The sequence below is a fragment of the Gallinula chloropus genome (genome assembly GCF_964237585.1).
Source record: "Gallinula chloropus genome assembly, chromosome: 20".
Taxonomy (NCBI): domain Eukaryota; kingdom Metazoa; phylum Chordata; class Aves; order Gruiformes; family Rallidae; genus Gallinula; species Gallinula chloropus.
The window spans coordinates 12,079,359-12,104,076 of NC_140105.1; the positions used below are offsets into that span (position 1 = coordinate 12,079,359).

A 24,718-nucleotide genomic window follows, 5' to 3' on the forward strand; every position below is an offset into this window, starting at 1 on the left:
GGAACCAAGGAGCGCGTAGTCTCCAATAGTGCTAGTCATCTAGCAGATGGCATGTCCTCCTTTCACAGGAACTTCAGATCTTCCCACTGGGATATGCTGGTAAATCTAAAAAAAGCACAATATGAAGTGTATTTCTGGGGAGTATGGAGCATGGCCCCTTCCAACCTGTTGCACCTACATCTAGCAGTGCTGTTAGCTATGTCTTTTAAGGATTATTTCAATAGCACTGAAGGGTAGAGCTCTTGGAGTGTTGAGTTCAGTGTGCCTCAGCCTTAGGGCTGCCAGCTGTTGGATGCCTTCAACAGGAGCTTGGTAAAAGCTTTCAGTTGTGTGCAGACTGGGAAGAGCTCCATGGGGCATCAGCGCTCCTTAGCTGGGCATCACAGCATGTTAAAGAGCTAGGGAAGTTTAAAAGGTTAGCAAAATTACCACTATTGATTAAATGGATTTGGGTCATGGGATATGTTCATTTAGGCAGGCAAATTGATACCTTGGGTTTTGTGGTGTTGTGTGTGGGCAGAGTGCTGCTTTCCTGTCCATCTTCAGTTTGGTAGAGAAGCAGAGGGCAGAGGTCTGGCCCAAGATCTCTCCTTTCACAGCTCAGTAACCACAGCACACTGGGGAATCCCGGCAGGTGGTGGGAATGTTGTTCCCTGTCAACAGACCAGAGAAACCCAACAGAAAATACCAGGTGCCTGCTTTGCCCCTGGGCATCCTGCACGGTGACCTGCAGCGGTTGAGTTGTGTGCAAGGCTGTTCACCCTTCCCTCTTGGGCTCCAGAGTTTGGCCCCAGGTGGGGCATACAGCTTAAGGTGAAAAGCACATTTTCACGGTGTTCAGAACCTGACCAAGGTGCAGACATCTTTTCCATCAGTTTTTCTTAGAATTTCAGACAATCTTTTAAGAAAAGAATAGTTCAAAGGAAAATTCTAAGTTTAAAAGAAATGATTTTCCCTGCAAAGAAGAGCCATCAGGAGGGTAAATATAATGGTATTTTAAATAATTCGCTACCATTTTCTTGCCAAAAAAATTCCCTTTATTCTCATGGTTTGTTTTTCCAAGCTCTAAGATTTGTCCTGCAATTTACTAGTGTTAAAAAGACAGAATAAGCTCCTGACGTATTTCCAGATCAAACGTTGCTGATTCTGTTTTCTAACAATAACTTTGGCTACCTTCTGACAGCAATGACTTGCTTGAAAATCTTCAAATATTGTTAATGGCTCCGAAAAATCTTTTGAACAGGAACATTTGCAACTGGAAAACTTTTTTACATGTAAAATTTGTACTGCTGGCTTTCCAGATATTCCTTTAATATTCAAAACAGTTTCATCAGATAAGTAAAACCTGAAGGTAGATCTGAATGTCTCACTTTTACTGCTGGCCCTGAGACAAGAATCAGAGAGGATGTATTTCTAATACAAGAATGTTCTGCAAACCAGTAAATCTGGGTTTATCTCTTTGGACTGATTATGTCAAAGCTCTTTAGCCACAGCACTTTTGGAGAGCTAAAAATAAATAGCAGGGGGGTGGGGTTATACATTTATTCTGTACCTAAATAATCTGTGTGTACTGTGAGTGTCTGTCTGCGATGTGAGACATGCTATCTGGACTTAATGTTTATTTATAAGAGTTCTTTTCCTAGTAAGGATTTTAGCAAAGGGTTTAAAACAAACTCTCCTAGTAGAAGCATTCACAGGATAAAGTCTAGTGCGAGTTCAGAAGAACTGAGTTCAGATCAGAAGCATTTACAGCAGATTGATGTTAGAGAAAAAAATATTAATCCCAAAATATTTGGGCCCCAAATATTTTGAGAAGGGATGAAAGCTAGTTCCTTCCTACCAGTGATTAAACAGTGTTAGCTACTGAGTATAGCAAATTGTGTTCCCCATTCCACTGTCACAGTTCTGCAGCGTTACAGATCTGAAGACTTTCTGCATTTAATTTGAGAACAAAAGCCGAGTTCCTGGAGCAGTCAGGAGGAAGTTGGGCTTGCTACCCTGTACCTCCCGGTCCTGAAGTAGAGAGGAGAAATGTCTTCTGAGGAATAAACATTTAGCAAAGACATTTTTTGCTGGTTACATCAAAGATCCATGGATGCTTTTCCATACAACTCTTCCACTCCCGGGGAGTTCCCCCCATTTGACGGGATTGATGCTGAACGCTCAGGAGGAGACCAAGCTGGGGATTTATTTAGGTGCACAGCAGCTCAAGGCAGCGCTACGTGGGGAACTCAGATGCAGGGGGGGGATAGAATGTTGTCCTTAGTTAAACTGAGTAATGGATTGCTGAGAAATAGCTTGATAAAAGCAGGGAATATAAGCACTGAACTGCAGGCAGGAAATCTGCACTGGCAGAGCTGGAATGGGTGGAATCCAGTTCATTCACTCCCATGTTTCTGTGGGAAGTGGAGGGAGTTCTGTGTCATTACAAAGGTAAATGAAATCACATGCCTGGGCTTCATCAAGGAGAGTGCTGTCTTCCAGAGTAAGCCACAGGGACTGCTTTTTGTAATTGGAAAGGGGAAAAAAAATAAGGCATTTCCTGATGTTATAGGAAACATTGCAGAGAAATACAGCAAAGGCATTTTCCTTAGAATATTTACAAATATAAATCCATTCCTACTATAAATACAGATACATTTCCCCATGTTATGGAATGAGGGGAGTTATGTTCTTGATTGGACTGATTTTATTCAGGAACCTCTGAATTGTAAAAGGCCAGTCTTCTACTCTTCACGTTGGCTGACATCTTACTTGCTGAAGGAAAACACTGGAAACTTTTGGAAAGTAGCTCTCCTTCTTAGGAAAAATGGTACATTCACTGTCTCAGAATGAAATGATTGCTGTACCTGCTGCCTTGTATTGTGTGTAGCTACATGGTCAGTTATACTTGTGCTTTGACTTCTGTGAGATTGATCTCTACAGCTCCAGTAGGAAATGTAATACACTCAGGAAGGAATGGAGTCCATCCAGTGCTGCTCTGACTAAAAAAGCCTTTATGAGGTTTTATTATACGACTGAAGCTTTTGGGTTTGCTTTTTTTAAGGATAAGAACTGAGGATATGGCCTTTACCTTCCATGTTTTCATTCTTGCTTGGTCCTCACTCAGGCAGTGCTTCAATTGAAATCATGGGTAAATTCACAAATTGCCAGTTCACAGAGAGGTTAATCTCTTGATGCATCTCAAGATGTGGTTTACATGAGCATTGTATTTACATCCTGGTAAACTGGATTCTTTTGTTCTTCATACCCAACTTCCTCTGAGCTCAGTGGACTCAGGTGAAAGGTGTGAATACAAGGTAGGATCATGGCACAGCCATGTTAAGTGGAATAGACATCCCATAATTCACTGTAGTGGAACGTTGGCTCAGATTCCTGCTTTAAGGTATCAGTTTCCATAGTCAATTATTCAAGAGACTCTTCTTGAAGACAGAAAGACAGAGTCTGTGTTCACTCACAAAGGTAAATCTGGAGTAGTTCTATCATGGCACGTGCCATTGAATCAAACCAGTGCCCCTGAATCAAACCAGCACCCCTGACAGGTGAGAAGAGACGTGCTGTATGTTAGAAGTTGTGAGAAGAACTGTTTGTCTTTTATGGTGTGTATGTAGAATATTTTCCAGCTAGCTCCAGTAATGAACTTGTATTACAAATTCATCTTTGCACTGACTTGCCTATAAAAACTGTGAATTTATTAGCAAGATTATTTTTTTTTAAGTGAAAAGAAGCTATTTCCTTTACCAAGAACATATTATTCCAGAAGGGAGAAGAGGCTGTGTCTTGCCCACGCACAGTATGGCTAGTGTGCACACTACCAAGCATAAGGTGTACAGTGTTCTCACCCGCAGACACTAAGCCTGTTCCATTTTCTGTCCTTACCAAGCCTTTGGTTGGTACTTTCCATTCATATAGAAGCTTATCAAAAACTGTAAAGCAGCTCAGACTGAATGCCAAGTGTAGGGTTTAAGCCTTAAAAAGTAACACCGGCTCCCTTTTAATACCCGTGTAACGGCTGTGGAAGCACATTTAGCACACATGTGGAGAACATCCTTCCCTGGATTTATTCATCAACCTTTTTCTGCAAGGAGAAGAATGACTTAATAATACCAGACTATCAGTTGATGTTCTGACAAACTGAGCCTATTTCTGGGTCATGATTTCACATTCAGTCACCTCCTTGACCGCTGTGCTTCAGGTTCCAGCTAACTGGCAAGGATGGCAGTGTCAATACCTCGCTAGCTTATTGGAGTTTCCTAACCTGGGCTGTATGTTGTTGCTGGGTTAATTGTCTGCAGCTCCATTAGTTAACAGGAAATGTCACCAGTCTGTGTCAGGAGTCTTGTGCAAAAGCATTCTCTCTAGTGTACTGGGAAAGGAGACTTTCAGCCCGGGTTTTAGCACTCAGAAGACTCCACGTGTTGTTTGTAGAAATCCCATAGTTGGCAAGAAAAAGAGAATTCTGGCTGTGAAAGTGTTGTGATGATCATTGCAGCTCCAGGCTCCACCTGGTATTTCTTCTTTCGAGCTTGGTGAACTTGTTTGGGGTTTTTAACAGCATTTCTTGTTTCTTTTTAGCCACGTGACCCAAACCACATCGTGGATCCATCCCGTCACAAGCGCACTAAGCCTGCTGTGCTCTGAGGATGACGACGATGGAGTAAGAGAGCTTCCAGCGTCCAAGAGCTGAGGACGTCTGTCGACAGAAAGTAGTTTGTGTAGTTTTGGTACATTAGGGAGCAGAATCGACACACTTTCTAGTCAGATGTAGTAGTACCTGATGACGTTTCTCCCCTTCAAGTCAGAGGATGTTCTGCCATTTTTAGGTGGGTTTATTGATGGGTGCGACACAAGATGCAGGCACTGAAGAAGTCTCCCCTCAGTCCTTAATCTGTCCCAGGTCGGTGTGTGGGGATCAGTTGTATTTAAGGCCTGATCTGGTCTTTTGAAGACTTCTCTGTTGGCATAACTCCACTGACCTGATGTGAAACTTTCACAGCTTTGACCAGCGTGAGAGTTCAGACTGGGACGGTTTCGAGTGGTAGAATCCAGCTGGTGGTTGACTGAAAGATGCAAGGTGAGGTGTTTGTAAGCAATGCTAGGAAGAGCAGTGTAAATGCCTTTACTAACAATTTTTATTTTTATGGAAGAAATTTGCAAATCAGTTTTTCTAATAGAAATCCAGCGATTTGTTACCAGTATTGGAGCCCTGATGACTTTTAGAACAAATATTTATTAAGATTGGAGTTTGGGCTTTAGAAAAATGAGTCTTTGATAAGTTGTCAAGTAAAAAGAAACAGTTTTGGTAGGGGACACCATACTCTGTCAACAATATGAGGCAAGAATGAAAATTATTCCACTTTTGTACTCTGCTAAACCGATACATACACGCATCAAATACTTCAGTGAAAGCTGTGAAGTTTCAAGTACAATGAAACCTGTGAAACCACCTCCAGGATCAGCAGAAATCAGTCACCTCCTCAAAGCTGGTCTTTAAGTAGAACAAAATGATTTTGTACGCATGGGTGATGATTTAAAGAGGATGCAGAAGATGACAGGAGGTGCTGGTGCAAGGTAACGAACAGGTCTCGCTGTAGCTCCGGAGCGCAGAGTATTTTGAAGCTCTTCACTCACAGAACAATGTACGGCCCCAGCTTTGGCAAACACATGATTCTGTGCTACGTTTTTCTGGAGGCTCTTTATAAGTGTGTGTGTGTGTGCAACATATGTGGTTGGGTGTTGGCTAGTGAATGAGAGAAGGGTCTGAAACTTTGCAGAAGCACTGGTCAATATGCCAAAGGGAAACCCTGTCTCTGGCCTCCAGCCCAAGGAGGAGAACAGGATTGTTACAAACAAGGATCTGCAGTTCCAAGCAGCACGCCGAAGGACTTCTGGCCACCCCTGGAAAGGGTCAGCCACACTTCTGCGCTCCAGTTCACCTCCGCTGGCCAACGGGAAGGACTGAGGCTGTGCAGTCACACTTTTCCAGGTCTGTCTGCAGCAGCTGTGGCACTGGATTTAAGACCCTTGTACTCAAAGGAATGGACATGAAGACCAGACCTTGCAGCCCTGTGTACCTGTGCTGCACTCTGTCCTTTGCATTACAGCCCTGCACCTGGTCAGGCGTGCTGTAGCTGGGGATCCTCTCAAATCAAAAGTAATACCCTTGTTTTCTTTTAAACCCAGGTCTGTCCCTTGAACAGCAGCAAGCACAGCGAGCCCCTGAGCCATAGAGCTGGTCACCAAACGCTCCTCCTGGAGGGACAAAGCGCAGCTCCCAGTTGAGAGTTTTGCAGGCTTTGCTGGGAGAAGATGTCAGGATATATTGAATAAGCAAATGGGAAAATTTGTTTTGCACTTGTAACTAGGTCAGAACCAAATTATCCATGGATCTACAGGTGGTGTGGATTAGGAAGAAGAGCTTGCTCAGCAGACCCATGGTAACTTAGATTTCTAAGAAAACGTCTCCTAGCAATAACACATAAATGCTTTAGCCATATTTGGCTCCAGTGTGCTCCTCAGCCTCCCTTGTCTTCCCAGAGACCACACTCGGAAGGGACAGAGCGTGTGCTTCAGATTCAGGGTCAAGCACTCCAGAAGTGATTTTATTTAACCCCCTTTTCTGCAAATGGCACAGACTTGTGACCATGGAGGACATCCGATGCCGTGAATCCCTCGCGATGTTTGCAGTAGCCTTTGCAGTCATTGGGATGCTTTAGGACAGGTGCATTCAGTTCATACTTCCGTGCTGTCTGGATTGCATAGATTCCAGTTTTCCAAGCCCATTCAACAGAGGTTTGAAGCTCCACTTGACCCTCTCAGTCTTGATTTATTCTGCTAGTGGTGATTTGTTCTGCTGGTGGCTTTGTGGCAGCTAGCTGGGTGTTTCCAACAGGAGAAGCTATGTAGGGACAGAGACTCTGGATCAGCCAGGCTGTGTGAGCAGAGACTTCATCCTGTTAGATCAGCTGGAGGAGGGCATCTCTGTGCACTCGGCTTGCCCTTCCTGGGACGCCGGGAGCAATCGCGGGCTCAGGGTGCGCAGCGCCCGGCCAGCTGTGCAGGAGAGGGGGAGAAACGGAGACAAGGGGCTGGCGTTCTGCCAGCTCTACTTTCCATCTCCACCCACAGCTGGGAACATTTCAGAAACATGGAGACTATTTCTCCCTCCCTCTCAAAAATTTGTGTAGAAATGAACGATGTTAGAAACGGATCTCTGCATCTATCCGGCTTCTCTCCGGTAAGCATCACCTCTTCAGATAATCCACTCGTTCACATTCTCTGCTATTGAGACTACATTTTCATACCTACAATCTCCAAATGTTCTCATCTATTTTTGTACGCTGGCATACTTGTTTCCTAGGTTATTTCTATCTCCCCTTGTCTCTTCCTTTCTGTGACATGGTTTGTGAAATTATTTTGATGAAGCTGAACTGCGTGTATTGAGAAAATGGTTCTAGGAGAACTTAAAGAGAATTCATAAAGAGCGGTTGTCAAAATACACCACGCTGTAAACAACAACTCCTTTTCATTCCAAAATAATAATCACAGTAAAAAAAGTGGAAAAGAAATGAAAGTGCACGTGTTATCCCTTAAAATAACAACTCCGGGGCTTTGTAAGGGAACAGCCGTGGGGCCATGAATGATTCCTGTACCTTTAGTTGTTTCCCATGTAAAGGTGACATTGGGAAAAACACTGTTCGGATACAGGCTGGCATTAATCTTCACCTGAACACGGGCACCACGCTGCCCAGCCACGCTGTCAATATGCCAGGAAATCTAATGCTGCACATTCTCCCCTTGAGGCGAGATACCGACATGGGCAGGTTACATACTCAGCTTTGCAGGTGGTGAGTAACTCCCGTGTAATGCTCCTCGGTGTCTCGGTGCAGCAGATGATGCTTCTGTCAACCCCACCAGACAACTGCAAGTGCACAGGCACCCGTGAGCTGCCCATCCCGCAGCCATACGAGGTTCCTGCTGGGCCAGTGCTGGCACGTGCAGGGCCACGATACGGCTGCGCCCGAGTTTTCTACGGCGAAGCCTGCACAAGAGGGATGGGTATTATGTGTGTGAATGTGTAAAGCTGCTGGGGGTTTATGGTCAATTGGGGTAAAAATCCAACAGTTGCTATTTGCCAACAGACATCTAATGCAAAGCAAGGACCAGCTCGGACAGACCTCACGGCGCTAAATCTGCCTCTCCCAACCGCTCCGGGCAGCTTGTGCCAGGGCTTGAGCACCTGCAGAGTGAAGAAGGTTTTTTTCATCTTGAGATGGATCTTCCCACGTGCTGACTGGCACCCGTTGCCCCTTGTCCCGTCGCTGGGCACTACTGAGAAGAGTCTAGCCCCATCCTTTTGACCTCCACTCTATAATCACAGGTGTTGATGAGATCCCTGCTCAGTCTTCTCCAGGCTGAACAGTCCCAGCTCTCTCAGCCTTTCCTTCTAGGAGAAAGGCTCCAGGCCCCTCATAATCGCCTCTGACTCCATGCAGAGAATTTCCCTATAAATTCTCAAGTTGTGTTCTGCTCAGAGAATAAGCCTGCTCAGACTTGGCCTAAAAAATCCCTCTTGCTAGTCAAGTTTAGTACCCTCCCCTTAGAACCATAACCGTTGCAGACTGCCATTCCCCTCTGCACTCAAACACGTTTGTGGTGGTGGAAATCTCTTGTGTACTTGAGAGCAGAGATCTCCATACGCTGGTTTACCTCTTGTATAGCTGAACAGCACAGATCTCTTCATCTACTCCAGCTCTGCCTGTTACTGAATCAGCTCTTGCTCATTTTCTAGAGGAGTTGTTGGCATGTAAAGGGGCAAAAGCCCCAACAGCTGGCAGAGGAGAGAGCAAATCCCACTTCTGCCCCAATGTGACATTTTTCAGAGTTGCCAAAACCCGGGTTTTAAAGGAAGCTGACAAGGCAAATCAGGCTTGCTGAGGTCCCTGTCCAGATCTCTGTGGAGCCTCACGGGTCTAGATTAAGGAACAGAAGCTGGTGGTATTCCATCTAGAAATCCTTGGAAGCTTTAGCTGCTGCTGTAAATGAAGGAATGAGAAACGACTGACACTAAAACGAGAAATACAATAAAATAGGGTAAGTCCTAAAGCTTCCTTGGATCCTTTTAACTAGCGGGTTTCCCTCAGAACGTGGTTGCTTGACAGACACTGTTGGGCAGCCTCACCTGACCCTCGGCCGGAGTGAGGCCAAGTTCCCTCAAGCACCCGGGGCCTGCGGCAGCGGGGCTGCGCCGCGCGTTTCGCTCTGGGAGACAAACCTGACGCGCCGGGGGGCTGAGAGACAGGTGCAGCCAAGCAAAGCGTTCAGCGCGGATGGATCTACCCCACGCAACGTCCAGCGCCTATCGAAATGCTCCTCGTGACAGGCTGCCTGACGAGCCTGGAGGAGAGGATGTGGCAGGTTTCTTTCAGTCTGTTTCTGACATGCAGGAGGGTTTCTGTTGGCGTGAAGCTGAGGCAAGAAAAAATGCTCTAAGAAGAGTTTGTGTGTGTGGCTGTGGAGCAGGCCAAGCTGTCAGGACTGCCATGGGGAAGGGGTCCCCTGAAGCCCAGCAAATGCTGTTATCACTTGGCCTGTGAAATCTTGGCTTTTCTGGGCACTAATAGGATTCTTAACAGCTCAAGAAACTCACTTAATAATAGAATATTCAGGGTTGGAAGGCACCCCAGGGATCAAAGAGCTCCAACCACCTTGCCACAGGCAGGGCCACCAACCTCCAGGCCTGGAGCTACACAAGGTTGCCCAGGGCCCCATCCAACCTGGCCTTGAACACCCCCAGGGTTGGGGCACCCACCCCCTCTCTGGGCATACAGCACAAAGCAACCTGAACACTGATATTCAGTGACCTTTTGGGAAATGCCACTCTGAGTGACTGTTGTATGGCTCTAGCTTAAGCCAGCAGGAAAACCTGAAGTTCAGCTCAGGAGCCTTTGTTCACTTCTGTGCCCCTGGTCCTCACCCATGGTCCCTACCACCCTGATCCCAGGAGCATCAGATGAGCTCTGCGGCTGTAGATGAGCACGGTCGCATCGGTTCAGGCTCTGTGGCCAGCTTCACGAAGATGCTGAGCAGCTTAAAGATGTTGATGGAGTTAATGGGAATTAGGCACCTAACCTACTTAGCTGCTGCTATAAATGCCTCTAGGCATGTTTAGGTACCTAAATACCTTAGTAAATCTTTCCCCTTGCCTCTTGCAATGATAGTGTACCAAAAATCAAATACTAATGAATAAAGCCTAACCTTTGTCCTCTCTAACCAGCTTTGCCTTTCCCTGGCGATTGTTTTCATGTACTGCTAAAAATACTGGTCATCTCACAGGCTGTACCATCCACAGCCTGTTCATGGTTTTGGTGCCCTGACTATTTATTGCTCATTCTAGACTTTTTTCCCCCCAGTCAGAGGCTGATGTTGCCATGGATTTAATAGGCTGATATTTTCGTAACGCTCTTTTAAGATAGGTTATTTTATTACAAGATAATAGTATTGAATTTTCTTCCCACAAAGACACACTGAGTTTTGTATCATTCATCATTAAGTCATATCCTTGAAAAAAAAAAAAGAAATTGAATGGACCTAAACCTGTCACAAAGAGAACCTCTTGTTTCCAAGGATGAGGATGGGAACTTGAAATCTAATAACCAGCCCTGACTTTGTCCCCATGATACAGTATCTGAATCAAATCCAAACTCGTTAAAGTTACTGATTTAAAGGGAATATATGAGAAAAAAAAATATTCCTTATCCTTCCTGCTCCCAGTTGTTCTGGGAGGTTAGTGTGCCCCCTGCAAATTCTGTCCCTGAAGCCATATACCCATGTTTGACCTGATGTGTATGATGAGGATCTCCAGTCACAGCTTCCAGGATTAAATGAGCTTAAATATGTATAAGGTTAATTACTGTCTCAGGATATTTTCTTGCGTTACAGTATCTGCGTCTGCTACGTTCAGCTTCTCTCAGCACAACAGAGAGCACAGTGACCCGCTCAGCAGTTTCAGCAGTGCTCGAGACTCACAGAATTTAGTCCAGCATCTTTTCCAGATGATACATAAACTAGGTTCTTCCTTTGAGTTACGGAGGATGTGGATGAACGGCGACACTGAACTGCAGCTATCTGATGCCTCATTATTCACTGGGGCTGCAAACAAGGGAGTTCGCTGAAATGATCCCTCAGCTGGGGAAGAAGACTCCAGCTGCTCAAGGCAGTTGTTGTGAGGAGTATCACTTTGATTGCTAGGCTTCTTGGCTAAAAGAAAAAGCAGTTTTGCTGCTTTGGGTAAGTCACGATCTCACCCTGACCCCTAAAAGCCACCACCGATCAGGAACGGCTTAATCTCTTTCTAAGTACCCTGCTCTTTGGCTCTTAAGCAGGCAATCTTTCCCCATGGCCCAATTATGATTATCATCAAGCCCAATCCTTGCTTTTACATGTGAAGAGAACTCATTAAACCCTATGATTAAAATGGAAAAAGAAATAAGATTCTGTTTGTGGCCTAAACCAAAAATGCAGCAATAATAGCAGGGGCACGGGGAAGAGACAGGCTCTTCGGAAAGGCAAAGCACTGGGGCTCATTCTATTGGTTTCATTTTTACTCCAAAGCCTTGCCCTGCTTCACTGTTCCTTTCCAGCCCTGAGAGCCTGAGGAAGCACTGAGCTCCCCGGGGCTGGCGAAGCGTTCGGTCCCCGAGCAGCAGCCCGATCTGCATTTATTAATCTCCAGCCCGTGCCACTGGGAACCCCAATGTTCGGTACTGTAATTAGTCACCGTGGGGGTTACACGTTCCAAGTCAAAGACAACTGTGTATAATTGATGTCATGGCATGAGCGGGAGAGGAGAAGCCCATTAAGAAAGCTGCCTGCCACTCTCAGAACATATTATTCCTTCAAATTAAATGCCAAAGTGTTGTAGATAATAAAAAGGAACAGGAAATAGGACGCCAGCAGCGTTAAAGTTTGACTGTCTGGCTATTTAGCTGAGAGACACAATGACAAAGAAACATTTTATTATTAAAGGAAAATGTGTAAATACAACTAATCTAATCTTGCCCATTTCTCCATCTGCTCATCTTTGGGAATGTAGCCTTGTCCCTTGAACCTAAATGCTCCACGCAGGTGCTTAACCCATTCTGCTTGTCGATGCTGAAGTAGAATCATAGAATCATAGAATGGTCTGGGTTGGAAGGAACCCCAAGGATCATAGAGCTCCAACCCCCCTGCCACAGGCAGGGACACCAACCTCCAGGCCTGGAGCTACACAAGGCTGCCCAGGGCCCCATCCAACCTGGCCTTGAACACCTCCAGGGACGGGGAATCCACTACCTCTCTGGGCAGCCTGTTCCAGCACCTCACCACTCTTTCTGTAAAAAACTTTCCCCTAATATCTAATCTAAACCTTCCCTCCTTTAGCTTTAGTCCATTCCCCCTTGTCCTGCCATTATCTGCTCTTTTAAAAAGTCGAATCCCCTCCTGCCTATAAGCTCCCTTCAGGGACTGGAAGGCTGCAATGAGGTCCCCCCGCAGCCTTCTCTTCTCCAGGCTGAACAAGCCCAGCTCCCTCAGCCTCTCTTTGTAGGGCAGGTGCTCCAGCCCTCTAATCATCCTTGTGGCCCTCCTCTGAACCCTCTCCAACAGTTCCACATCCTTCTTGTATTGAGGGCCCCAGATCTGGACACAGTACTCCAGATGGGGCCTCACGAGGGCAGAGTAGAGAGGGACAATCCCCTCCCTGTCCCTGCTGCCACTCCTCTCCTGATGGAGCCCAGGATACCATTGGCCCTACGAGCTGCAAGAGCCACTGCTGGCTCACGTCAAGCTTCTCATCCACTACAATCCCCAAGTCGTTCTCAGCAGGGCTGCTCTCCAGGAGCTCTTCTCCCAGTCTGTATCTGTGTCTGGGATTCTTCTGTCCCAAGTGCAACACCCGACACTTGGCAGCGTTGAACCTCATCAGGTTCACCTGGGCCCATCTTTCCAGCCTGTCAAGATCCCTCTGGATGGCTTCCTTGCCTTCTGGGGTGTCGACTACCATCCAAAGTAGGATGGTGACACAGGCTATGGTGCCCCAATGCACACTTTGAGTCCTGCAGCAAATGATGTAAAACACAGGAATCACGTCCACAGTAGGTGTTCACTGGAAAGCCCCATGGGTAGCTGAAGGCAATGGCAAAGGGGTTTTGCTGCTGTGCTGAGGCTGGCTGGTCCAAACCTGGAGGCTGTTTCAGCCCAGGTTTGTTGTCTTTGCTTGTTACACACACCCCCCTCCCTGCTTCCAAGTGAATGTGGTCTCAGGAAAGTGAAGGGCCTTAGTAACTTCACCACACTCATAAAAATAGAGGTTACCTCTTACAAGAAAACTTACTGGGAATGAAGTTTTCCCACAGCACAAGTGGGTGCTACCAGAGGGCCCCTCCAGGCCAGGGCCTGCTGTCGCCCAGGTGAGCAGCACAGCTGGGTAACTGGCAGTCTGGTTTCGGGTCGGGCTGGGATAAATTGCTGCTCCCCAAGTAAACAGAAGGGTCTTGTTTCTTTTTTTGCTACAGCTGGGCAGGGAAGGCACCAAGGGACCCTGTGTGGCTGGGAGTGAAGACATGGCCTGCAGGCAGGTGTGTCATTGCATCCTTGCACCTGCAGCGTGTGAGAGCTGGTTCTGAGAAAGGATCAGTATCAGGTAAGCTCTTCCTTGCTCTAACAACCTCCAGCTTGTAACAGCAGAAAGTCCTCAACCAAAAAGCAGTTTGCCAAGGTACTGACCATCCTCTCCCTGTGCAGGAAGCTTAGATGAAAGAGTTATCCACGGCAGTGTCTGTAACTCCTTGTTAGGACCAAGGCCCCAGCAGCACTGCTGTTGCTCTGAGCGCTGCCTCCAGCAGCTGTTGGCTGCAGTGATACCAGCACATCCTCCCCAGCTCTCCTCTCACTCTGCCCCGCTTGGATCCCTCCCTACAGTGACGCCATTCTCTGCTGCCTTTCTCCCCCACCACATCTCCAAGGGGAACTCTGCAACTCCCCAGCAGGTAAACTGAGCTTGCAGCAACCCCAAATGCCTACGGTACGAAGCGCGGCTCTGCCACGGAGGCTGAAGGTTTTGAGAGCAGGGGAGGACAGGGAGCAGAGGGATGTACGTGCCTTGTGCCACGTGTCCCTGCCAGGGCTGGAGCTTAATTGGATTTCACAAATGCGACTTCAGTGTCTCTCGATCACAAAACCAAATTAAACCTCATGAAGTTTCAAACCAATCCCTACCTGCAAGTTCGCCTCAGAAAGAAAATCCTGATAGTCCCATTCTGGCTTCTCCTCTGCCCCTCAAGGGGAATCAAAGGAAAACTTCAAAACTATTGCTTTAAATCTAACAAGGAGAGAAGCAAAGTGCAGCCAGCAGATCTGCTGTTAGTTCCTGGGTGCAGTGAATAAAGTCAGTCATGTGATAATGATGGGATTTTCTAGAACACCGTTTAGGCATGCAATGTCTGTATTAAATCTATTCAGACGTCCCTGGAACATCTGTTTCTTCTATAAAATGGGAATAACAGCCACTTTTTGCAGCGCATTGACAGCTGCGGGTGAAAGCGTGGCACTTGCTCGTGGTGACTGCTGCCTAATGAGAGACTTTCTTGACAGTTAACCTGTCGAGATTATTTGGACTATTGCACATCTACAAACAGATTCTGGAGAAGGGCCTCAGCCGTGATGGCCCTGCAACAGTTCATACAATTTTGGGCGGGGGGAAGAGGGGGAGCATTAAATTTATAAAGACCGGTGGGGTTTGACTGGATTAGAGCCTGTCTTGAAGCCAGCTCACTAGTGGGCTCATGCTTAATGCTGTAAAGGCAGCAGAGATCTCCAGCTGGGGCTGCCTGTTCCCTCTGGTTTGCTGTTAATGTGACCCAGAATCAGCTGGGGGTGCTTTGGCCTGCTGGTGCAATGGGCTGCTCTGCCTCCCTTCCTTGGGAGACACCAAAACACCTGCTAAAACCCTGGAGAGCCCAGAAAAAGAGGAGCTAATTATAGCTCACACTCGAGAAGACCCACAGCTCTGCAGCACCGTGGGTCCTAGCTGCTTTTCATCTAGCTCCCTGCTTCCCAATGTTTATTCTTGAGTCTGGGTGTGGAGAAGGTGAAAAGGCTGCAGGCAGCCTTCTCCCCAGAGTCACCGCTGGAAACGGTGCTGCATTGCCAGGGAAGCCTCACCTGCTCCCAAAGCAAGGCCCATACTCATGGGAACACCGTGGCTCCAACATAGCTCTCTAGGCGAGCAAACATTACCCTTGCTGTCCAAACACTGAGGCACAAGGAGAAGTTGCTAAACCAAACCAGATCTAGAGCTGGAGCAAAATTTTACCTCTCTTGGAAAAACCCAGCAACGTGTTGCAGTGGGCATGAGGGGTGCCAGGTCTGTTCTGCAGCCACACCAAGAGCTGTAAAACAGCTCCCTCAAACTGAGGGACTGGGCAACATGGATTGCTTTCTCACAGAGCTCCACAGAGTTCTGTGGCAGGAAACCTGGCTGGCATTTTTTTGTTGTATTTTATGGGGTTTTTTGTGACAGGCAACAGCAGCTATTGGAGCAGAAAGAAAAAAAAATCCATGCCTGAACATAAGCAAAGATGCTTTGGGGAGGCACCATCGTGGAACAGCAGCCGCCATCCTTTGTTACAGCCTTGCTCAGGGAGCAGAGATGGCCAGGAACAGCCTGTCAGGGTGCTGGCTCCTCTGCATGCAGCATCCCCTTGCTAAGGAATAGCAGCTGCTCCCCTCAGGGATGTGCAACCTGGAAAAAAGCTAAATCAGACCAATAGATTTTTTTTTTTAATCTATTACAAAACTGGAAAGCTTAAAATGAATCTTTTTTTCTCAGTTGATTTGCAAGCTCTCCCTTAGCACTGCCTGTGCTGCTGCCTTACCTTACCCTACCGTGAGGGCAGCCCGGAGTGCCTAAATGTCTGTTCTCTAAATGAACTGAAAGCACAACGTTCTGTGCCTGTAACTGCAACGTGTGTCAGAGCTACAACATCCCCTCCCACCCCCCTGAAACTCCTGCATATTTTACTTTTCATTACAGTTCCAAGCACCTTCAGGTGAGTGCACATCCTGCATGTGCAATAAAACCTTTGTGGGAGGTGGTCTGTGCTGGACCCTTTCCTGACTCTTAGGCCAGAAAAATACGTCTCCACAGATTTCCAGTCCCTGCGCCTGAGATACAGCCCCAGAGAAACTTCAGCAGCCTAGTGAGAGGGAATCGCTCTAGTAGAGATCACTTGTGAGCTGTTTGGCATCATAAAGCCTCTGACTGACTTAGGAAGGACCTCAGTGCAACTTGTAAGTGAATCTGTCTCAGCTGGTAGTAACCCAGAGTAGATCAAGGCGTTTTCTTGCAGGACACTACGGTGCACAGGTCCCTGTCTGAGCCAGACTGGCTGTGTGGCACACTGATGTGCTGAGCACAGCTCAGCTCTCAACAGGCACTCAGCACCTGGCAGGATCAAACCTGCAAAATCCATTTGGGTCTCATGTGATGAGCAATTATTGGCTGTTTGTCTGTGCCAGCAAAGTGCAGCATCTGCAATAACCGAGATCAATACCTACTCTGCCACTAAGCAGATGCTGCCTCCCAACCTCTGAACAGCTCTTTACTGGGCTCAAGAGAGCAGCAAGAGGATGTTGCTGTGCAGCTGGAATAGGATGTACTGCTACAGGACTCATGGCTGGAAATAAGAACCTGGCTGTCATGCACAAGAGGTTTGCAGGCTGTGAATGCCATAACAGACCTCCTCACCTCATTTATGTATGAACTCACACAGTTAACTGCAGCAGATAGTAACCTGAGACACAGATGTTACTCCTTAAGATCCTCTTACCTGGTCCTACAGGAAATAGAGATAAACTATGAGAGACAACGCTGGCAGGATCTGTGTGATGTGTCCAAAGTCACAAGGTAAGTGGTGGCAGAGGCTGGAGAGATGAGCAGTACTCACCACCCAAGGGCTTTAACCCCTGCACCAAACTGTCTTGCTAACTGAAGGCTCCAAGACAGGTGTAAAGGTTTAACTTAGAAAAAAATGTTGTTCTTCAAACACAGTATTAAAACAATGGTTCAGAACTTTTCCATCTGATAACATGTGGAAGATCATTCCCAGTGATGAAAACTCCTGGGCCACATGTATGATAAACTTCAAATGGAGCTCTGCACCTTCCAGTGCTGTTGTGTGGCTCTTCCCACCCAGCTGGGGCCTTGGTCTTGAGGTGCCCTGTAGCTTAAACCCAAAGCAAAGGGACTATCAACAGACCAAGAATGAATGCATTGCTCAAAGCCCCGGCCAGGAGGACAGGATGCAGAGAGCTGTGAGAGCACAGGACAATGCAGCCCTGCTTGCAGAACGACAGCTCTTCCAAGGAAGAACTCACCTAATCTGACAGTTGACAAGTCAGATAACAACCAAGATAAAATAATGGTGCTGGATGTCTGAGCAAAGCACCAGAAAAGTGTTCTAAAAACTCGTCTAAAAGTCTACAAGATTGTTTCTGCTGCATGGAAGCTTCTTGGCCGCAGAGGGATTTCACATGCCAGTTGGCTCCACTTCCTACCAGGACAGTGAGGCAGGAGCGCTCTGAGGAGCAAAACCACCAGTTGTGCAAGTGCAAAATACTTTGAAAAGCTGACTGTACTTCACAGAGCTAGTGGATGAAATGCTGTATCCATGGTATCGAAGAAGGTGAGTCATGTCACCACTATAAATACTAACGCGCTTGCAAGGAGTATATTCCAGTAGAAGCTGTGTTTGTCCTGTGTGTGCACAACAGAGTTCTACTGAGGTTCCACTTCTGCACACGGGTGGGAAGGAGCTGAGGCCCGGAGAGAAGCCGTGCTCCAGCCCCTCTGCTCGCCTTTCCTCAGCCAGCAGCACTAAGGACCAGAACCAGGCTGAGCATCTGATCAGCAAGCAAACATCTCTGTACATCAGAAAGAGCTGAATGCAGTACCCATAATTCACAATGTTTGCTTTACACAGAAACAAGTCCCTGCCTCCCCTCTGATGCTCTTAGTGCTTTCAGCTGTTACAAACACAGTGGTGCTACCCAGCAGGAAATGTAGCCACAACTGGGATAGCCATTAAATAGCTGCGTGCCAGCCGAGCTGGATCCTTCCTGGGAAGCAAAAACATTGCAGTAGAGTATCTGAAAGTTCCTAGAAGAAACAACAGACCTCATAAGGTAAAGACATCAGACTGCACTCCACTGGCGATCTGGAATTCCCATCAGCACATAGCTCTGGACAGGAGACTGTAACTTGCCTCCCTAGGAAGAAAGGGGGGAAAATACCCCAGCGAAGTGCAGCCTCTCCAAACGGACAAAAGTGCCATTTGCATCTCAGCTCAGGAGCCTGGTGCCACTGAAGGGAATTTAAAGATGTCCATGAATTTCAGAACATCCCCAGCTAGTGAAATGAGCATGGAGACACACTCCTTTTCTGGCCAAACACTGAGGGACAGGAGTAAATCAGTGAGGAAAAGAAGAGTGGATTTGTGGCTGCTCTGTAGTCAGAGGTCCTTAAGCAATATAAATAGGACTTTTTAAAAATAATATATTGAATTCCTAATGTTTTTTCCAGATACAAATAACTCAATACAAGAACCTTCTTTGCTCCCCTTGTTTAAATATCCCCTAGCTCAATGAAGGTGGAAAAAAGTTGGAAATCTGACTTGGTTCAACACCACGAGGCTTTGAAAAATATTGCAGGTGCTTCTCTGTCCGGGGTCACAGACCAGCTGAAGTCTGGTGGCTTTGGAAGGTTTTTGCCTGTGTTATTGCATGTCTCAAGATCAGTAATTTCACAGCATATTAATTTTTTCCTAGATGAGTTCAAATGTCCAGCAGCACTTGGTTTAACAGAGAAGCATGGGTACACAGCACTCCAACATTGCTGCAAACATCTGTTCCGAGTTACCAAAATTCCAGCTGAAAAACAAACATTTCCACTATAAATCAAGCAAAGCATCATCCTGAGTGTTGTAACAGATGCGAGCTGATTCTGGCTTGCTCTGCCCTGTGGTTTGGCTCTTTCCTTAAAATTGCTGTGAATATATTTATTTACACCCTTCAAGAAATACATATTTGAAATGGCTATTTAAACTTGCTTAGACTGTGTCTAATGTTACTTTGAAGATAATGGTCAGTTGACAGACTATCTCATTAACTGATGATTAGCATAAACTCTAGTTGCAGCTTTCCAGATTAACCTGGTCTAGAGCAACACTGAAAGTCGGGCTGAAGTGCCCAGACCAGCAGCCCAGTACTAGAACTGGTGCCTGAGTTTGTGCTGGAGAGGTGTTTGGTTTGGGTTTTACTCTCTGCTCCGGTGTGCTTTGGAGGGTTTTTACCCCCGTTGTTCCTGCTGCTATTCATTTTTAGTTTTGTGAGTGAAATGAATCAGAGGAGATATTGATTTAGCTGGAATAAAGAGGTGAGATTGGTTTACTGCAGATGAAATCTGGCGAAAGGCGCTTCCTGGGTAGCGGTGTCAGTGTGTGAATAAAATGGGTTGTTAAGGCAGAAGCTGCCATTCTGTACTTTGAGGTGTTTAATTGCATTAAGCTGCATCTGAGCAGCTCTGATGAAAGATGCTTTATGCTCTCCTTTTTTGAAATATTTCATATGTATAAGCCAGGCATCAGAGAGTCACAGAACATTAGGAGTTAGAAGGGACCTTGAAAGATCATCTAGTCCACCCCCCCGCCATGGCAAGACACAGTGAGAACCAAACTATGGGACCATCAGCAACAACAAAATCTTGCAAGGGGTAAGAGAAAAGTCCTGTCAGTTTATCCTTCTTTGTGCAAAATACACTTTGGGGGGGAGAAACAATGCTGCTTGGAGGGTGATGTTCTGTGGCTGTTAATCATTCTCTGGAGTGCTCGGAGAAAAACAGAGTGTGTAGACTAAATATAACCCTGCCTTTTATGATGGTTGGGAAATGGGAGCTGCAGGCTAGTTACCCAGCCCACAAACAATAGGAACACATGGTCCATCCAAAGATGTGACGATGGGAAATGGAGCACTTAGGAGAAGTCAAAGGGCCCAGCTCACGCTGTCACCGTGTGTTGGACTGGGGGGGTCAGGACTTCGTGGCGGCTGAACAGAAATCCTACAGGGGTTAAGCCATAAGCACTTGATTATTCCCCTTCAGAGAAGTCTGATTTGTTACAGAAGTTCAGGACCACATTCTGCAGCAATTTGTTAATTAAGGCATCACAGTACAGAGAAAGAAAAAGGCAAATCTACTTAAAACAGCGTAAGGATGTCTTTTGCTCAGTATTTCTGTGAAAAGATTGAAGCAAATTCTATGTGCAGTGGGCTGCATCCTTTTTACAGCATTATACATTTGCTTTATATATTGTTAATTAGACCTAATTTAGGCCTCGAAAAGAAAAATCTCATTAAAATTCTGATTAGTGATGCTGGCAAGCAGCCATGGAAAAAGCCTCTATTTTTTTCCTTTGATAAGTTTGAAACAGCGATAACAAACAGTGAAAGCAAGATCCTAGCCTTCTTCCTCGTGCCAATCAACATAATCTATTCTCCAGGTCAAAGCCATTTAAGGGAAAACACAGGAGGAAGACATCTTTATTTCCTTGCATACACGCTGTCAGATGGCTACAGAAAACTGTAAGTATGTTTATGCCCTTTGGCAGTTAAAAAAAGCCCCAACAAGCTGCCTGTGAACACGCTAGCTGTGAGCCTTCAAAACCAACTTATTCTGCCAAGCAATTAATTAATGATTAAAAAAAAAAGTCTTTCAAAGTGAATGGGAATAAAAATAATACAAAGCTGGTTTAATAGTAAACTACTTGTCTGATGACTTCAGTATAACTTTCTGCCTGATGCTTTGAGTGTAGCTGATAGTCTAAAGGCTTGGCCAGGAAAACATATAGACAGGAATATCTTTAGTCCAAATACAGCCAATTATGCACCCACAGCTCAGAACAGATAATAAAAAAATAAATTACATAAAAAATAAGTCAGAGGCAGAAAAAGCAACAAGCAATAGCAATGCTTTTGTGCTTCCTTCTGTCCCCATGTACATCAAAGGGTTATTATGTGCAGCTGCCAGCTATCATTGTATTCATCTCAATTAGCTTAAACATTGCACTTGAATGCATAAAAACAACCTTACAGAGCTAAACCCAGCCTGAAATGGCAAATATTGCGTGTCTCTTTTAGTGTACATCTTTTCTGTACACATCTGTCCTCGTAGGAGACGCTGGCAATTAGTCCAGTCTTTCAGGAGATGAAATGGGAAGCAGGACTTGTGCAGAGCTGCTGACTCCAGCGGAAGGGAGAGGCGGGAGGCCTCGCAGCTCGGACACTGCGGAGCTGTTCCCTTCCCTCGCTGCACAATCCCCAGCTGCTCTGTCCTGCATCACGGCACGTGGCAGCCCTGGATGCTGCTGTCACAAAGCCAACACACGACTATGGGAAAGTACATCCTTTTCCTTTGGATGGACATGGAGCCATCCGACCGCAATCCAGCTTTGGGATGCTCAGCATCAGTGAAGCTGATTCTATCTTTTAATATATGTTTAAAAAAAATCCAAGTTACTAATACAATACTGGGGTATTTTTCTCTCCAAGCTCTTTTAAACTGTAATCTCTAGAGATCTAATCAGACTTCCTGTAGTAAAATGAGGAGGGAGATACATGCATGGAATCCAGGGGCTGCTTGCCTCTTAAGACAGTGTTGATGTTACTCTGTGTTGCATTACAGTGTTCGCATAAATCGGTTTGCAAAGCCCTGGAAGCCTGGTACACTGATATTGAACATGTTCCGTGTGTGCATTCTGATACCAAGATAGCAACCAGTTTCCCACTGCAATTTCTGATGAGAGATTTAAAGAGCATAAAACGGGCCATGAGAGAGATGCTAGTTTAGCAGAACCCCCCCATGCCCCTGGCTGAGCTCAGGAAGGGTACTGCAAGCCAACGTTCATTCGGCTGCTGTGTATAAGAAAGTGGGAGAGCATTAAAAAGAAAGGGAGAAAATCCCAAAGAAACCCAAGCCAGTCTCATCTGCAAGGTGCAACGAATCTAAACCTACAGATCAGACTGCATATGGATTAATAATGCGTTTCTGTACTACTTGCTGCTTTTAAAATATGTGCAGTTACAATGATTCTTTCCTAAAGAGACACAGCATGACTTTGTTGCCTTTATGTATGGAAGCCTGGGTTTTGTCTGTAGGAATTTTCCCAGTTTTTCACAGGTCAGGCTTTCTTGCCAAGGGTAAAAGAGGCTTTCCCAAATTTCTGTGTCCTTAATAATCTAAACCCACGGGATTAAAAACTAGTCTGGGTCTTCTGCCATGTTTCTTAAGAGGGAAATCTGGGCGCAAGGTGGATGTCTCAGGACTGATCCCAGAAGTACAGGACAGAGAAATGCCAAGCTTCAGGCAGCCTTGCCAGCCCAGGGCACAAGTGACTTCAGTGACTTTCACAGACCTCGCTGAAGAACATGGGGTTGCAGTATCACGTTTACAGATCCGGAGCTGATAAGCCTACACATGCAGAATACTTCAGGCAAAATTCTGCCTGACCTTCCCCAGCCCCGCACCTCCGGCAGGCTCTCTGAAAGCAGTCATTTGAAGTCAGAGAAATCTGGGTCATTGACTTCAATAGAAACTCTGAATAAGGAGGAGATGCTCAGCGCCCGCACCTTTCACTCCTCCCTTCTGTTACAGCTCTGCCTGGGGATGGGCTGTTTTATCCTGTGCTCGTGGGTGCTCTTCTATCTCCAGTAAAACCAATGCCAACTTCCAAAATCCAACAGCCTGAGCATGTAAGAACAGCTGTCTCTTTGCAGCATGCAAGCCAAAAGTGAGAAAGGAAGAGGAATGGAGCGCAGAGGAATAAGTGAAAGGATCAAATTGTTTCTCCCATTGGCACCAGCTGGGAGTTGTCCTTATTCAGGGAAAGGTCTGACTGCAAAACAGGCAGCTACTCCTTTATCACTTGTCTCAACCCAGCTCTGTCAGCCTGCTTGCACCTACTGGGTCTAAATAATTTGCCAGGCCCCAAGGGTGCTAGGTGTTTGAAACAGGCTTGAGAGGCTGGTTAATGCTCCACAAGGCTAGGGTTACTTTAAAAAGCATAGCAGGGCATTTGTTCCAAAAATGTAGTCATCGCAGGGAGTAACACTTGCTGAGTTCAAACCAGGTCAGCTGCCCAGGCAACTACGTGTATTTGATCTACTGTCATGGTAAAGGCTGACTGTAAACTTTGGCAGGGAAAATCATTAATCTTTCAACTCACAGAATATAAGCAATGACTAGTAATACCTATTTTTCTGAGAACTGGAATGCCTTTTGGAGCCGCTCCGGATTACTTAAGTTTCTCTGCCATCACCCAAGAGCAGTTTGAAACCTGTCCCTCCCACATTAAATTAAAAAAAAAAAAGCAAAAAAAATAAAAAACCAGGGGCAAATTACGGTTGATTCAACAAACAAACATTTTTCCTCTTGCAAGGAGCCATAGCAGCTTGCTCAGCTGCACACCACGTGGACTATAAACACCAATTTTTAAGTAATTCAGTGGTGTTGGAAGTGGCTTTCACTTGGAAAGCCAAACAAGGGCTACTTCCAGAACTTCTGCGCTGGGGAAGGAAGCAGGGCACAGACTCTGCTCCTCAGTGCTTCGCAACCTTGTCTCCAAAAGCCGCTGCTTTTTTAGTTCCAGCTAGGGTGTGGGTGTCTGAATGTACTCAGGCGGCTCCTTATGTACCCCTGAGTTACGTGTCACATAGTACAGCTGGAAACACACCACTGAGGCCAATCTGGGGACGATTCACTGTGTTAGGGCAAATGAGAACTAAAGCAAAGCCTGAATCTTCAAGTTCTCTGGCTTTTGTGCACCTCAGTCCCTTTCATCCATTGCTTTGGCTCCTCAATGGCTGAGTCCGGGATCACCGTCGATAAACTGGTAGGCATTTAGGGTACTGTAAACCATTTGCCTTTCCAGTCTGACCTGTGCCTTGACCCAAAAGCCTGCTGTCCTCTCTCTCCGCCTTGTATCTTGTCATCCATGTCCCTACTTTTGCAATTCCTTTCCCTAGGGAGAACATACCTACAAGAAAACAACCTAAGAGAGGAATTCAGAGCCGCTGGGAGTCCAACTATGACCACATCACACCTGATGGGAGAAAGTTTTGCTCAGGTTTGTATTTCTCAAACTGCACGTACAGCACTGGCTGTATTGAGCCCCAAGACACAATGAGATGGTCCGAGGAAAGGCCTGGGTCCTCCAGCCCAATCTTTATTTAAAACCCCTGGGAGCTCTAGGTGACAAATGAGGATGTACCTGTCTTCCAGCACAGGATTTGGCATCTCACTTTTCTCAGTAGCGACCTGCTGAGCTGTGATTATCGCACAGTCCTGCTGGCCCACTTTTATCTGTCTCTATGGAGAAAATACAAGTAGGTGCCCAGGAAGACACGTGTTTGGCGTGTCCCTAAAGGTGTTCCCTCACGCTTTCTGTGGGGGACAAAACCCGCAGCCTGGTTTCCAGGAGGTGTTTCAGAAGACAACTCCCAGTTACCCCTACAAGCAGCGCGGAACTGCAGACAGTGGAGAAACCCCCTTCTCTGGCCAGCTCTGCTGACATCTTTTACTAAGGCCAGGCAGGGCCCCCTGTCCAAAGCGCGTTTCCCACTAAAGCCCAAC

The 24,718-nt window shown here is 46.3% G+C and overlaps 1 protein-coding gene across 1 annotated transcript in view; it reads left to right on the forward strand.

The window, feature by feature from the left end:
* The window catches only part of STXBP4 (syntaxin binding protein 4), a gene marked incomplete at both ends in the record, with an annotated part of 71,058 nt that extends 66,371 nt beyond the window's left edge, over positions 1-4,687 (forward strand). Inside the window, one exon of the mRNA XM_084273605.1 lies at positions 4,576-4,687. Coding sequence (XP_084129731.1) covers positions 4,576-4,687 — 112 coding nt within the window. The remainder of the gene's footprint in view (positions 1-4,575) is intronic.
* Between the last annotated feature and the right edge of the window lie 20,031 nt (positions 4,688-24,718).